Source organism: Pseudorca crassidens, chromosome 5, assembly GCF_039906515.1.
Source record: "Pseudorca crassidens isolate mPseCra1 chromosome 5, mPseCra1.hap1, whole genome shotgun sequence".
NCBI classification, from domain to species: domain Eukaryota; kingdom Metazoa; phylum Chordata; class Mammalia; order Artiodactyla; family Delphinidae; genus Pseudorca; species Pseudorca crassidens.
Genome location: NC_090300.1, coordinates 84,283,963 through 84,300,055, shown reverse-complemented (window position 1 = coordinate 84,300,055; position 16,093 = coordinate 84,283,963). Strand labels below are relative to the sequence as shown.

At 43.8% G+C, this 16,093-nt stretch overlaps 1 protein-coding gene across 1 annotated transcript in view; it reads left to right on the top strand.

Moving 5' to 3' along the window:
- Positions 1-16,093, top strand: part of ARHGAP31 (Rho GTPase activating protein 31) — a 110,382-nt gene that overhangs the window by 79,122 nt on the left and 15,167 nt on the right. The window contains exons 7-9 of the mRNA XM_067738811.1: positions 5,949-6,147; positions 8,232-8,356; positions 14,821-14,883. Coding sequence (XP_067594912.1) covers positions 5,949-6,147; positions 8,232-8,356; positions 14,821-14,883 — 387 coding nt within the window. The remainder of the gene's footprint in view (positions 1-5,948; positions 6,148-8,231; positions 8,357-14,820; positions 14,884-16,093) is intronic.

Sequence of the window (16,093 nt, the reverse complement as noted above, 5' to 3'; positions counted from 1 at the left end):
TAGGCATGGGGCCCAAGAATAAGTTAGAGTGGGCTGAGATCTAGCTCTCAGTGTCAACTGTGTGTGTGTGCTGACTACACTGCGTGTGTTTGGGGATCGTGCATACATACATGTGTGCCTATGCAACAAAAGTGTGGTATGTATGTGTGTGGCTCTAGCATGTTTCTGATCAGTTGCATACATGGCCTATCCCATGAATGTGGTGTGGTGAACTGGAATACCTTCTGTTGCTTTTAGTGAGTTCTTAAACTCTTCCAGTTATTAGCTAGAGACACTGGCAATATTCTGCCGACTATTAGATTTCATCTTTACTTTCAGTATGATATTTCATAAGTCCTAAGTGAATGAATTAAGAGGCATCCTATTCATACTCACATATATATTCAGAATGCCTTCTCTTTGCAAGCATTTTTTTTAATAATTGAATTATAATTGATTTACAATATTGTGTTAGTTTCAGGTGTACAGCGAAGTGTGTGTATGTTATGTATGTGTGTGTGTGTGTATATATATATATATATAAACCATTATAGTTTATTACAAGATATTGAATATAGTTCCCTGTGCCATACAGTAAATCCTTGTTGTTTATTTTACATATGGTAGTGTGTATCTGTTAATCCCATACTCCCAATTTATCCCTCCTCTCCTTCCCCTTTGGTAACCATAAGTTTGTTTTCTATGTCTGTGAGTCTGTTTCTGTTTTGTAAATAAGTTCATTTGTACTATTTTTTAGATTCCACATATAAGTGGTATCATATAATATCTGTCTTTTTCTCAAGCATTTCTTGAGTGCTTACTTTGTTCTGCCCTGCATAGGGCACTAGGCATACAGCAATGAGTATGTGGGTGCATGTATGCAGAGACTAGCCAGCATTGAAACCCACTATATACAAGAAAAATATAGCTATTTCACGCTGGGTGTGATGAGATGCAAGATATGATGTTTCAGTCCTGTAGTCTCATAATAACATAATTAACCCTAGGAATGCACTGGGATTGGTTTATGCTGATTGAACTCATATGAGCCTAATTTGTAAAAATCAAAAATCCAGCTGATCAATAAGCCTGTTAACTACCATTTGTGTGAGGGTGATTTTCCAACGTTAGCATACGTCACATAACTGGGAGGGCTTATTGAAACACAGATTACTGGATCTCATCCCCAGAATTTCTGATTCAGCATGTCTGGAGTGCTGCCGAAAATCTGTGTTTCTAACAAGTTTCCAGGTGATGGAGCTGCTGCTGGTGGTCAGGGCCCACACTTGGAGAACCAGTGGCGTATGAGAGCTGTATCTGCAAAATATTTGTATTAGCTGATCAAAGCATTCTTTTCTACTTTGGCTAATATCCTTGGGAAAATCAAGTATAACCATCAAAGTAATCAATTGCAATTAATATCAAATTTTGATTTCTGGTGTAATGGTTCCCACCCCCATCCTGTCCTCCGTGTGGTTTATGATCTTTCTTTTAAAATTCACATACCATAAAATTCACCACTTTAATCATTTTAAAGTGTACAATTCAGTGGTTTTTAGTGTATTCACAGAATTGTGCAACCATCACCAGTATCTAATTCCAGAACATTCTCATCACTCCAAAAAGAAACCCCACACCCGTTAAGTAGTCACTCCGCATTTTGTCTTCCCACCAGACCCTGGCAACCATTAATCTACTTTCTGTTTCTGTGGATTTTGCCTCTTCTGCATATTTCATATAAGTGGAATCACACAATATGTGGTCTTCTGTGACTGATTTCTTTCACTTAGCATATGTTCTCATGTATCGGTATTTCTGTTTTTTATGGCCGAATGATATTCTGTTGTATGGCTGTACCACGTTTTATTTATACATTCATCAGTTGATGGACATATGGGTTGTTTCTACTTTTTGGTTATTATGATGCTGCTGTGAGGTCATGTACAAGTGTTCGTGTGAACATATGTTTTCAATTCTCTTGGCTATATACTTAGGAATGGCTGACGTTTCTTTTATCTTTATTGTAACTCGCACATTACGGATGTATTTTTTATTGTAAGCTATATAAATCCTTTTTGAAAGTAAAGGAGAAATAATACACTTTCATTCATTCATCCTTTTGAGTCATCCAATTATTTATTGGGGACTTATTCTGTGCCGGGAACCATGGCAGGCGCTCCACATATATCATCTCATGGTCTTATCACAACAACCATCATAAAGTTATCAACCCTCTTTTATACATGAAGAACCAGAGAACCAGAAAAGCTTAGTATCTGGTAGGACTGAACACTAAACCTAAATCTTCCAGCCTGTGCTCTTTCCTTACCTTGTGCTGACTCTGAGAGGAAAAAATAGTTAAACAGATAAATAAACCATTGCGGAGAATTAATGACTCTTGGGAGATGTTCTTCTTGACAGCAGATTCCATTCATGACTGTTAGTGTTAAGGATGTTCCTAATTCCAACCTGGAAATGCCTGTTCTTTTTATGACCATTGCCTTAATCAGCTTTTGTCCTGCATATTGAAATCCAATTTCCTCTTGAGGCTTTAACTCTTGATTGTCTCCAATAATTATTATTCAGTGCATTTCATTTAAATGTTCTCGTTATGAATTCTTATTGACTTCGGTACCATACTTAATATTTACACAAAATGGAATAAGTCATACGCTCTGGAATTTGAGATTTAGAAATAGGGTTCTACTTCAAATTGGAAAGATTTTAAAAGTCATAGAATCCAACACCTTTAATTGATAGATGAGAGCAGTGAGGCCAGAGAGATTGTGATATGCCAAGGTTTATTAAAACATAAATATGTAGCATTGGGCACCTCCAATGTGCCAGACACTGTTCCAGACACGGGACAGTATCCAAAACGGCAAAGCCGCTGCCCTGCATAGAGCTATATTCTGGCTGCAAAGACAAACAATAAATAAGTTTACAGATAAATGCATGATCACTTCAAAGACGATAAATGCCAGGAAGAAAGTACAGCAGGATAATGTGATGGTCAATGACTTGGGGGTATAATTTTGGTACAGAGTGGACATGGCCTCTGAGGAAGTGATCTTTGAACTGAGACTTGAATGACAAAAGAAACCAGTCATCTGAGGATCTGGGGGATGAATGTTCCAAACACAGAGAACAGGGAGTGTAAAAGCTCTGAGGTGGAAAGGAGCTCATCGCGTGGCAGAAAGTCAGCCCGTGTAGCTACAGAAATGCAGTCTCCAAGGTGGGGTGCCCCACCCAGGGGACGCCAAAGACCAAAGTATGGGTGTTGGAAGAAACTATTAGAATTCTTTTCCATTGATTTTATTGTATACTTTGTAATTTCTATGATGTTGTATGTTTTCTATTACACACAAAACAAATACAGTGGTATATATGTATAACTTACCACTATATATATGTGTATACAGTGGGAGTATACATTGAAAAAATTTTACTGTATATTTTTATAGACCACTGTGTCAGTGGGCAAAGAGGAGAGAGGGAAAGCAGATGGAGGGTCCTGGTCGGTCATGCTAAGAGTTTGGTTTGTCCCCTGTGCTGGGGAAAGCACTGGAGGTGTTTGAACAGGGTGTGCGGGATCTGAGCATCTGGGTCGCTATGTGGAGCAGAGACTGAAAGGCTAGAAGCAGGGAGACCAGTTAAGGAACTATGGCAGAAGTCAGGAGGGAAATCATGGTGGACTGGACTACATCTTCCTCAACCTACGTCCCAATAAACGTATCTTCAATAAGTTGAAGATATCGTTAAGTCGAAAATGCATTGAATACACCTACCCTACTGAACATCATAGCTAAGCCTAGCCTACCTTAAATATGCTCAGAACACTTGCGCCTGCCTACAGTTGGGCAAAATCATCTAACACAAGGCCTATTTTATAATAAAGTGTTGACGAGCTCATGTCATTTATTGAATACTGTACTGAAAGTGAAAAACAGAATGGTTATAAGTTTACTGCTTGCTTACCCTTGTGATTGCGTGATTGACTGGGAGCTGAGGCTCCCTGCCGCTGCCCAGCATCACAAGAGAGTATTGTACAGAATCAGTAGCCTGATAAGAGATCAAAATTCAAAGTACGGTTTCTACTGAATGCATATTGCTTTCACACCATCCTAAAGCCGAAAAATTGTAAGTTGAACCACTGTTGAAGTTGGGGACTGTCTGTGCATGTTAGCAGTGGAAAGGAGGAAAGTGGCTGGATTCAGGATATATTTTGGAGGTGGAGTTTCAGGACTTGCTTATAGGCTGGATGTGGGGGAGAAGGGGTACATCAAAGACAGGAATCAATGAAAAATACCTACTCCAGGTTTGGCTTACACAACTGGGTGATCCATGGTGCTATTTACCGATTTGGAGAGGATGGGAGGAGGTACCAGTTTCGAGATAAGGAGCAAAAATCACAAGCTCTGTTATGAGATGTAAAGCTGGAGATGCCTATCGAACATCTAAGCAGAAATGATGAGTAGGCCTTAGGATACTGGAGCCTGGAACCATGGCAAGAGGTGGGCGCTAGGTTTCCTGATCCTGCACTTTATGTTTTTCTTGTTGTTCCAGTTGCTCCCAGAATGATTTAATGTTTTAAGTAAATAAATAATTAAGTTTAAAAAAGTCATAAATAATCTAGGATCTATGAACAAATATTGAGTCAATTAAATTTAAATATTTTTAATCTCCTTTGGATTCAGTGGGAAAACTGGGTTAAAGTTGGAAACTTCACTGAAAAATCTTTAGGATCACAGATTTATCTAATTGTAGTCCTGCTGAATGACGGCCACTCTCTCCTCCTTGGAAACGCCCCAGAGTCACATACAGTCACATTGTCTGCAAGGCCTTTTGTCAGTGGTTTTATTTCACTCAGAGAGGGTCATGCTCTGCAAAGAGAAATAGTGCTATCGAGGTGCTTTCTGAAAATTAGCTGAGTCCTATACCAAAAGTGATTTCTTAGTGTCAATTGGTCCAAATTACCCTTGAGTCTCTTTACCCCTTCCAAAGTTACAGAAAACTGGCAAGGTTGCCAAAATACTAAGTAGAGGCAAACTTAGACCTCTTCATTTTTACTTAGATCAGAGTTTCTCAGCCTTGGCCCTGTTGACATTTAGCGCTGGATAATTCTTGTCGAGGGGCTGTCCTGTGTATCGTAGGATGTTTAGCCGCATCCCTAGCCTCTACCTGTTAGGCGCCAGTAGCATTCCCCCACACACCTGTGACAACTAAAAATGTCTCCAGACATTGCCAAATGTCCCTGGCTGGAGACAGGGGGTACAAGATTGCCCCAGTTTGAAAAAAAAAAAAAATTGACTTGGAGAAAAGAGATAATCGTGGACACCATTGATCTGTCATCATCACTTCCATTCTTTAAAAAAACGTACAAGAATTGGCTTGCATACACTTGAAGATGATTAGGTAGTGAATAAAAAGCCACTTATCTCTTAGGGAATAGCATAGCCATAAAATGTCTTTCTACTGCAGAGATACAAGGCTAGGTAATTTCAGGAAAGTCGAGGCTCCAACCTTCAGTTCCCCTGGAGCCTATGTTCTCCAGCTGCGGAGAGGAGGGGTAGTATCCTGCCCTACCCTAGATGAGTGAGGCTGCCTCTGTGGCTGAACACACATTCCCACCTGACCAAAGCATTAGGCAGTTCCCAGGGGCAAATACCCACTACTGTCACTCTGGCCCACAGTAAGTGCTCAATATATTTGTCGTGTGCATGAATGAATGAAGAGTTTGAAAAGTACAGGAATGCAGGCTGCCTTCTGAAGCCCCTGTGTGCCCCCTGGTTGGTCCGGCCAGGAGGGCTGTCAGATCCCCACGTGTAGTCTCTGCCCGATAGACCCCACCACTCCCAGGAGAAGCCCCTGTCAGGAGGTCAGGAGGGGCTGTGGATGGGGGCTCTGGCTGGAGCCAGTGCCCAGGCCTCCTCCCAGGAGGTCTATGAGCTCTTCTCTCCTCTTTACAGAAAACCGGCCGATCATGAAGAGCCTGACGTTGCCAGCCCTCTCCCTGCCCATGAAGTTGGTGAGTCTGGAGGAAGCTCAGGCCCGGAGCTTAGCTACTAATCACCCTGCCCGGAAGGAAAGGAGAGAGAATAGCCTGCCTGAGATTGTCCCTCCCATGGGCACCCTCTTCCACACTGTCCTTGAGTTACCAGACAACAAGTAAGTGTCCTTCTTCCAAGTTCTGGGAGATGTTTAGGTGGAGGGGGACGGAGGAGGAAGCCATAGAGTCTCAGGGCTGTGATGGCAGCGTGGGCTGGGGGTGTGGTCTGGGTAGGGGGCTAAGGAAGCATTCCAGAAGAGAAGGGAGCTGCCTCCACGACATTCACCAGCGGCTGATGCCTTCACTCACTGCCCCAAAGTCATCAAGAACTTGAGATCCCTAGTACCATAGTGTGGGTGGGGCTCATAGGTGTCAAGAATCGGAACTAAAACCCTTTACTCCTTAGTTGAGACAAAATAAGCTTGACATTTTCAAAAGGAAGGTTGCAAAACACAAAAACTTGACCCCCTCCTCCCACCCTGCACCTCCCACGGGACCTATGGAAGGTGTAGGGATGAGCGGAGGGCAAGTTGACGGAGAGCACCGCTCTGGACTGAGACCTCTGGGAACATGGCACCTGGGGACGTGCATCCTGGCTTCTGTTCCTCCTCTCTTACCTGTTAGAGCCCTCCCTCCCCTCCAAAAACAAACACCATTCTCATTCATATCTTCCCTCCCTTCTCCTTCTCACTTATTCTGTGGTAACCCTGGTCTCCACACATCCCTCTCCCAGCCCCATGCCCCACTGTAAAAAGGAGGCAGTGACTGAAGCAGGGGTCCGAAATCCTAGGCAGACAGTAGGTAGAGGAGCCGAAAGGCAATCTTTTCACTGGAGAGTGTCCGCCTCGCTGTTTCATCAGTGAAAGGAGGTATGAAAACAGACCTCTCAGACCTCTCATCAGTGTCCTCCTCACGATGGCGAGGCTGTTTCCCCCGGGGAGGGAGAAAGAGTGCTGCCACGTTGCACAGGGCTAGGGGGCGCCTGTCACACTGTGTGCTCTGGGAAGGGCACCTGGAACTCACCTGGCGAGAAACCCCTCTACTTCCTGAAGTGCATGGATGGTTCTCTCTCTCTTTCTCTCTCTCTCTCTCTCTCTGTTTTGAAAGACTGATCCCCACTGCCCCCCCCCCCAAATCCCTGGAGAATAAGACTTCCACTCAGGGGTCAGGAAGACTTCCTCTGAAGGACAATCAAGTTCACTTTCTCTGTGCCTTCATACCATACCTCAAGGTGTGCGATTATGTAAAACCCACCCCAAGGCCTAGTGCTTGAAAACATCAGGCCAGATCCAATAGAAACCACTAAGCACTGCAGATCTGTCTCTGATGGATTGTAAAATCATGCTGTGCTTGAGACCTGGATGTTCTATGAGAACCCTGCAGAGAAAAGGTCCTCTGTGGGGCCCACAGGTTGCAGGGTTTCATCCTGGAACTTTCTGAAGTCTGAGAGCAAGGCCGGCTAGAGCCAGGCAGGGCCTCTGTGATGAACCCTGGTGGCACCAGGCCCTCTGGCCCAGTCTAGCACTCAACTTTCCCTGCTTCATCAGAGAAAGGAGAGACAAAGCCAGAAACACAGTGACTACCCTCTGCCTTTCTCTGCAGTGGCCGCTGACCACATCCAGCAGCCTGCAACTCTCCCAGGCCAGGCTCTCTTCTAAGTTGCTTTCTCATCCACCCCCTTTCCAGTCCACTAAAGTCTACCCCAGCCTCCTCCTCGCCTGTGGATGTCCCAGCAGTGTGGCTGCAGTGCAAGGAGCGTAACAGGACTGAGGTCTCTGGCCTTTAGTGTTTACTCCTGTAAAAAAATAAGTATCTTTGATAACCCAGGACTGAACTGCTTACCAGAATTCTCAGAACTGTGGTTGCTTGTGACCTCTGAGTCTGCCACCAACCCCTGTCTCTGTTTGCCCCCTCCCCTGCCTGTAATAGCACATTTTTGTCCCTTCCTCTGGGGAATGTGGTCCTTCACTCTGACTCATGAAAACCTAGCTTGGTCATCATGGGCATCCCCAGACAGGGTGAGAGTCAGGCTCAACTTGGATTTTAGAGAGAAATTTCCTGATATGTCAGAGCTGTTCATAACTAAGAACATGTTTGGGGTATTCCTTCTTAGTTTAAAAGTCCCACTGGGAAAAAAAAAAAAAAAAAGTCCCACTGAAATAGCTAGTTACCAAACTAACCCCCTGTGGCTTGGCTCCTTTAGAAGAAAGCTCTCCAGTAAATCAAAGAAGTGGAAATCAATATTTAACCTGGGACGTTCTGGATCAGACTCTAAATCAAAGCTGAGTAGAAATGGGAGTGTATTTGTGAGAGGACAGAGGCTCTCAGGTAAGAATCAATAGCAGTTATGTTTATAAGATATATATATATATATTATTTTTTTCAGTTCTGTTTCTTAAGTCTTTGGTTTGATTATGTCAAATTCACTAACCCTGAAAGAGAAACTTATAAATTAACTGAAGAGTCTTTTTGGTTTTTTAAAATAATTTTAGATTTACAAGAAATTTGCAAAAATAGTACACAGAGAACCTGTAGACCCTTCACACAGCTCCCCCAAATGTTAACATGTTAGATAACTGTAATACAATGATCAAAACCAAAAAATTAATATCAATATAATACTAATAAATAATTTGCAGACGTTATTCATATTTGGCCAGTTGTCCCTCTGATGTCCTTTTTCTGGTCCAGGATCCAGTCCAGGAACCCGCATTGCATTTAGATGTCATGCCTCTTTAATCCTCCAACCTAGGACAGTCCCTCAGTCTTTCTGACCTTGACACTCTGGAAGAGTTTTGGCCATTTATTTCGTAGAATATACCTCAGATTGGGATTGTCTGATGTTTTCTCATGGTTAGATTGAGGTTATGTCTCAATGTGTCATATCAGGGGGCACATGAAGTCAATATTTTATTGTTGGTGATGTCAGTTTTGAGCACTTGGTTAAAGTGCTATCTACAAGGTTTGTCCCTGTAAAGTTACTATTTTTTTCCTTTGCAATTAACAAGTATCTTGTGGGAGGTATTTTCAGACTATGCAAATATCCTTTTTTCATCATACTTTCATCCATGCATTTTAACATCCATCAGTGGTCCTTGCCTGCAACAGTTATTACTGTGGTGTTTGCCAAATGGTTGTTCTCCATTTCCATCATTCCTTCTACATTTATTGAACTCTACTGTAAGGAAGATCTGTCCCTTTTCCCCCAGGGTGAGGGTCATGATTTTTATTTTTTTAATTATTTATTTTTGGCTGCATTGGGTCTTTGTTGCTGTGTGCAGGCTTTCTCTAGTGGTGTTGAGCGGGGGCTACTCTTCGTTGCGGTGTGCAGGCTTCTCATTGAGGTGGCTTCTCTTGTTGCAGAGCACTGGCTCTAGGTGCGTGGGCTTCAGTAGTTGTGGTGCGTGGGCTCAGTAGTTGTGGCGCGTGGGCTCAGTAGTTGTGGCTCACGGGCTCTAGAGTGCAGGCTCAGTAGCTGTGGCACAAGGGCTCAGTAGCTGTGGCTCACAGGCTCTAGAGCGCAGGCTCAGTAGTTGTGGCACATGGGCTTAGTTGCTCCACGGTATGTGGGACTTTCCCGGACCAGGGCTCAAACCCGTGTTCCCTGCATTGGCAGGCGGGTTCTTAACCACTGCGCCACCAAGGAAGCCTCAGGGTCATGATTTTTAAATAGGAATGCTGCCCTGTGGGAATTATATCTGAGTAGTGAATAGGAATTGATGCAGGAGGGAACTGAGGGAACCACTGTATAATGGGGAATATAACCAGTCCGGCTGAATATTGTGTCAGAAAGCGGAGGCCATAGAAATTTGCCACAAAGACATTTAGTGTTATAAATTGAAAGCATAATTGTTTAAAAATGAGGGCAATTGTTATGAAAGCAAGTAGTAAAAGGTAAATGTACAAATGTAATGAGCAAACTTGATTGAATACTAGTTTGAAAAAAAAAAGGACTACAAAAGATAATTTGGGGGACAAATAGATTGGATTTTAGATGATATTGAAGAATAGTACATTCTCATAGTGTGCTGATGGTTCTTAGGAGACATATGCTAAAGTTGAAGTATTTAAGGATGAAGTGTCAAAATATTGAAACTCACTTTCAAATGATTCAGCAAAACACATGTATGTAGGTAGATAGATAGATAGAAAGAGATAGATACAGCAGACATGTGGCAAAATGTCAACCTAGGTTTAGAGGTCTTCAACTTTTCTGAATGTATGAAATTCTTTTTCTTTTTTTTTTTTTTTTTTTTGCGGTACGCGGGCCTCTCACTGCCGTGGCCTCTCCCGTTGCGGTGCACAGGCTCCGGACGCGCAGGCTCAGCGGCCATGGCTCACGGGCCCAGCCGCCCTGCGGCATGTGGGATCTTCCCAGGCCGGGGCACACACCCGTGTCCCCTGCATCGGCAGGTGGACTCTCAACCACTGCGCCACCAGGGAAGCCCCTGAAATTCTTAGTAATGAAGATTTGGGAGGAAAAACTAATGCCAATAGGAAAAAATGAGGTAATAGTTTTAAGGACCTTCCTCAAGCCCAGTGATAATTGTACTCCAAGGATCATAAAGCACAGATGTTAGAAATTGTCACATTGACCTACTGGAGTAATGAGAGATGTCACAGGGTATAGCAAGTACAGTGGTTTAGGCTGTAAGTAATGACAAATCCAACTCAATTGGCTTCTGCAAGGAGGGAGTTTATTGGGACATCCAGATGTAGGGAAGGCTTCAGGGGTGGTTTAGTACGTGGCTCTGTCTCCATTTCTCCACGTTTTCCTCAGCTATGCCCTCCTCTGTCGGTCAGCTTTATCCCCAGACTGGTTTCCTTTGCCTCCACAAAGTGGCTACAATAGTTCTAGGCTTTACCTTTGACTCTCACTATATCCAGAAGGAGAAAGAAGATCATTTCTGGTAGCTTGCTCCTAAGGGCAGGGACCCTTCTTTCCCGGAAACCCCAGTTAAGAGTCTGTCTGCCCCCCCTCCCTCCGCCCCACAATAGTAGCCTTCACTGAGTCACATGGGTCAATCCCTATGGCTACGGGAGTACCCCGTGCTGATTGGCTTAGGCCTGGATTCCTGAACCAATCACTGGCATGAAGAATGGCATTACACCCCTGTGTGAGGAATGAGGTGCACCCAAGATGTACAGGGCTCTGTGAGAAGGGGAAAGGGAAATGGATTCTGGGTAGGCATGTACAATATTCATTATATAGGGAAAAACGTCTTTCACAAAATGGCAAGATGGCCAGGTGAAGAGGGCAGGTTGCTATAGGTATGGTCAAGCAGATACAAATCAGAAATTAGGATGCTCAAAGGAGAATTTAAGGGGGAGTACCTGGCAGGAAACCCCTGATCTAATAACAGATTTGCTGAAGCACGTCAGAGAGCCCTTCAGTTACAGAATCAGTGACACAATGAAAAAGGTTCCCCGAGTAACAAAAAGTTAAAGAAAATAGAACAAAACAATCAAGTAAAAATAGATTAAATGATTTTCTTTGATCTTGACTTATGAAGATTTCTACCCTCTTGTGGTTTTCAAAAGGAAGAAGCCCCAGGTGCTGGATCAAACAGCGGTAAACTCACAGAATGCACAGGATGTCCCTGGCCAGCTTCTCAGCTTGGCCGCACCTCAGAATCACCCATAGAGTATGGTCCACACCCACAGCAGCTCTGCCTCAGGAGTTCTGTGGTGAACTCAGAGTACTGGTAATGTCTAAAAAGCTCCCCAGGTGATTCTGATATGCAGCCGGTGTTGAAAACCACTGCTATCTCATGAATAAGCTAATCAGAGATAGTTCATCAAACTGGCTGAATTTTGATGAAATTCAGGGGTGAAATTTTGATGAATTTCAGGGGTGAAATTAAAGAACCATCAGTGTCAATATAAGTGGCTCTCTGTGACCTTGACTACTGCCCGAGTGGCTGCTTTTCACCAGAAGAGTGTTGCTGGATCCCTAGAAGCTAAAGACTGGGGAGAAGGGAGTGGGGAGCCTTCTCGTCATAACCCACCAGCATGGTCACCGTAAATGGCACGTGGGCTTGCTATTCATTGAAATATGCGTGTGAAAAAAGGAAATCAGTGGATTAACATATTTATTGATAAATAATTTTTAAAATCTTTTTTTAAAACTCCATATTTAAGAGCATTTTAAAAATTGATTCACCATGTATATAGTATTGGGGGTGTTTTTTGGTGCGGGGGCAGGTGAAGGTATGTTTAACCACGTTTAGAAAATGGAACAGAAATAGGAAATACTAAAGGATAAGAAAAACTTGGGTATTGACTGAATGGAGATGCATAAACTTTGGAGTCTCCCAGACACTGGTGTACTGGAATTTGTATATTATCAAACAGGAAGATTCCAGGGAACCCTCCAGAGTGAACTCCTTTGAGTAGGGAAATAAAGCCTTAGAGATAAACCAAGAGAGGGGAACCCAAGGACTCAAAGAAAACTGGTGGATGCATTTCCATGAGGCCAAGGTGCCAGACAGAAAAGTATAATCTAAATACAGTTAGCCCTCCATATCCGCAAATGCAGGACCTATGGATAGGGAAGGCCGACTGCAGTACACCATTTACATAAGGATCTTGAGCACAGATGGATTTTGGTATCCGTGGCGGTCCTGGAACCAGTCCCCCCAAAATACCAAGGACGATTGTGTAGTCATAGGCCAAGGATGTCTGAGTGCTTAGTTTCTATCCAGACAAGGAGCCAGGGAATTCTTGACTGTTCCCAAAAGCAGCTACTGTGGCCACCAGGACCAGAAGGAGCTGTGTTGTCAGAAAGAGGGTCCAGCAGGAAAGGTGAACACTGATGGCCCTGCAACCAGATCGCTTACCCATCCTCCGTGACACTCAGTGTCACCTGGTCACTACCCCTGAAGGGTGATACATGAAACCCAGAGGAAGGCCAAGAAATGCAGCTCTTGGAAAACAAAGGCAAAATCTTGTCTCAGAATACACGAACGGGGAGTTCCCTTGTGGTCTAGTGGTTAGGATTCGGCACTTTCACTGCCATGGCCTGGGTTCAGTCCCTGGTCAGGGAACTGATATCCCGCAAGTCGCATGGTGCGGCCAAAAAAAAAAAAAGAATACACGAATGAAGGGAGGCTGGCCAGGCAGTTTTAGAAGTCATTTTGTAATAGATAGCTAGTGGGAAGCAGCCGCATAGCACAGGGAGATCAGCTGGGTGCTTTGTGACCGCCTAGAGGGGTGGGATAGGGAGGGTGGGAGGGAGGGAGATGCAAGAGGGAAGAGATATGGGGACATATGTATATGTATAACTGATTCACTTTGTTATAAAGCAGAAACTAACACACCATTGTAAAGCAATTATACTCCAATAAAGATGTTAAAAAAAAAAAAAGTCATTTTGTAAACTTGTGGGAATAGTCAGTCTTCCAAGAATGAGAATTCTGGCTTACCTCTGGAAGTAAGGAGGTGGAAGGCAATCTTGGCGTCAGCAAGGCTTTGGGTGAACGTTGCTGTGTCCTTCCAGAGCCCAGTTGGACCCAGGCAGAGAGAAGCCCAGAGCCTGGGATGCCAAGGGGCTAATTCAGAGCCTCTCAGAAGGAGCAGGGTTTGGAGCAAGAAGGAAAAAAGGATCTTTAAAAGAGGGACAAAGCAAGTGTGAGTTAGGGCACGATTTGGGTTAGGGCCAACACTGAGTGCTTCTTTTAGAACCGTCTCCTGAGTTTACCCTTGTTGCTGAGCCCTAGTTTATCTTGAATAACATCAACAACAATAAACAATAGTTACTTCTTCTTGAGCATTTATTCTAGGTTAATGCAACCTATTTTATATGCACTACTCATTTCATCCTCACAACAGCTCTACTGTTCCTCCTTTTCATGCCAAAAAACTGAAGTTTCAAAAAGGTAAGTTGCTTCTCTGAGGTCACACAGCCCAAAAGTGGGAGAATTGGGATTCAAAGCCAGATCTGCCTGGATCCAGAGTTACCTTAAAGCCACAAGTCCTGGGGCTCCCGGTCAGCTTCTAAATTGCCCTTTCTCCCCTCCTAGCAAGTTTGCCCTGGAAGCCTTCCTGAAAAGACATGATGATGTTTGTGAAAGTGCCTAAGCCTGTGCCTGAAATAATAAGTTTTTATTTATTTAAACCATAATCTTCTGAAAACCTACTTGGGTGGCTTCACAAAGATGCACAGCATCCACCAGGCACACAGCAGGTGCTCAAAAAAGGTTCGTTTGGTTGGGATCTGCTCCAGGGTGAGGCTGGTGGGTGAGAGCACTGGGGGAGCAACCAGGCTGCAGACATCAAGGAGCAGAGCTGCACGTGGAGAAAGGTGACACATGGGAGAAAGGGAGAAGAGTACCCTTGGGCTCTCTCTCACCTGTTGTACCAAATTCCTGGGTGTTGAGCGATGTGGCTGCAGCCGAGAATTCTGCTCTCTGGCCTAGTCACATAGGAGGGGTTGCCTAGAGCCCCATGGATTCTACTCCATGGATGAATCGTTGAGCCTTTTCTGTACAATAAAATCGGGTTCAGGACTCCTCATTTGCTAATAGCTATGTGACAAAATTGTAACTTACCTTTATCTGTAAAATGTTAATAAACCTTTGATCTACAAATGCCCTCTTTTTATAAGGTCAGTCCCACCAAGAAAGTAGGAACATCGAAGGTGGAGTGGGGAATGTTTTCCAAAGGGGAATATTATAAATACATGAAAAACTTTCCTAAAGAAATTTCTCTTTTGTACTTACAGCCTGACCTATTGTTCTAAACACTTTCTCTGAACAAGCATTCATCAGGGATATTTTTTCTTTTATCCTTAGTGGAAAAGGCTACTATCCGACCAGCTAAAAGCATGGACTCGCTGTGCTCAGTGCCCGTGGAAGGTGAGATTTTTCAGTTGGATTTGGAACTGGGGATTACAACTGGGAGACTGGCGCTCCCACACCAGACTTGCCTTCCTAAACCGCAGACCCTGCTCAGCTCCAGTCATGGCCACACACAATCCCCCAGGCCCAGATCCCTCCCTGACTTTCCGGAACTCAAGGGGCGCACACAGCCCTTGCAGTAACCTCCCCTACTCCACAGCTGGAGACAGCAGCCTCCTTGCATTCAATCCTGAGCCAGGTAAAGGGTCAACACCTGAAAACTAAGGCAGAAGAGGCTCCCCCTGGGGCATAAAGAAGAGTTTTGAATTTAGGTGTTTCCGTAGGCATTAGCTTCATTGTGTTTGTCAAGTCATGATTTTGAGTTGGTAGAGTCATTCATTCCTTCATTCATCAATAAACACTGACAGGCACCAGCCTGGCACTTAGCTGGTCATTGCTGGTTGGAGCAGATGTACATACAGTTGCATGCCAGGTTATACCCATCACCAAAGCGGCACCTCACCATGTTAGTTCTTACAGCTCCAGCCTTAAGGGCTGACTTGCCTGTAGCCCCTGCTTCTGTTTTTGTTAAGCAGCCAACAAGCACTGCTACAACTGGCAATACACAGGGCTTCCCTAGCAGCAGACTGTTTAAACTCCCCCATGATTGTACCATGACTTTCGAATCCCTTTAATACAAGGTATGTTGCTCTTTGATAAATGAGGCAGCCTGAAACAAAACAGAAAATCTTTAGAACAACTTTCAAAAAATAATACTAAACTTGTAAAATATTCAATGAGATCTTTTTAAGCTGCCTCAATCCTTTTAGCATTTTCTCACCTTTATATTCATCAATTTGCTTGGTTTTGAAACCTCTTGGCGGCAGTTCTTGCCCAGTTTGGCAGGATTTAATATTTCAAACGCTAAAAAACAAAACAAAAAAGACACTAAAAGCTAGGTCACCACTTCCGTGGGCATTGGGCAGGTTATCTAACCTCTCAAGTCTCGGTTTCCTCATGTGTTAAGGGAGATAATTACACTTCTCCTAGAGTGGTTCCTAAGAATTTTAAACCTAATGTTACCTAAGATGTAGCACTTAGTGCCTAGTTGGGAATTATTTTCCAGATCCCTGGCAATTCAGTTGTTGTCTCCCAGCTTATTTATTTCACACACAGATTTTTTTCTCTTCTTTGCCTTCACTTCTAAGTCAGTCAGGAACTCACTCTT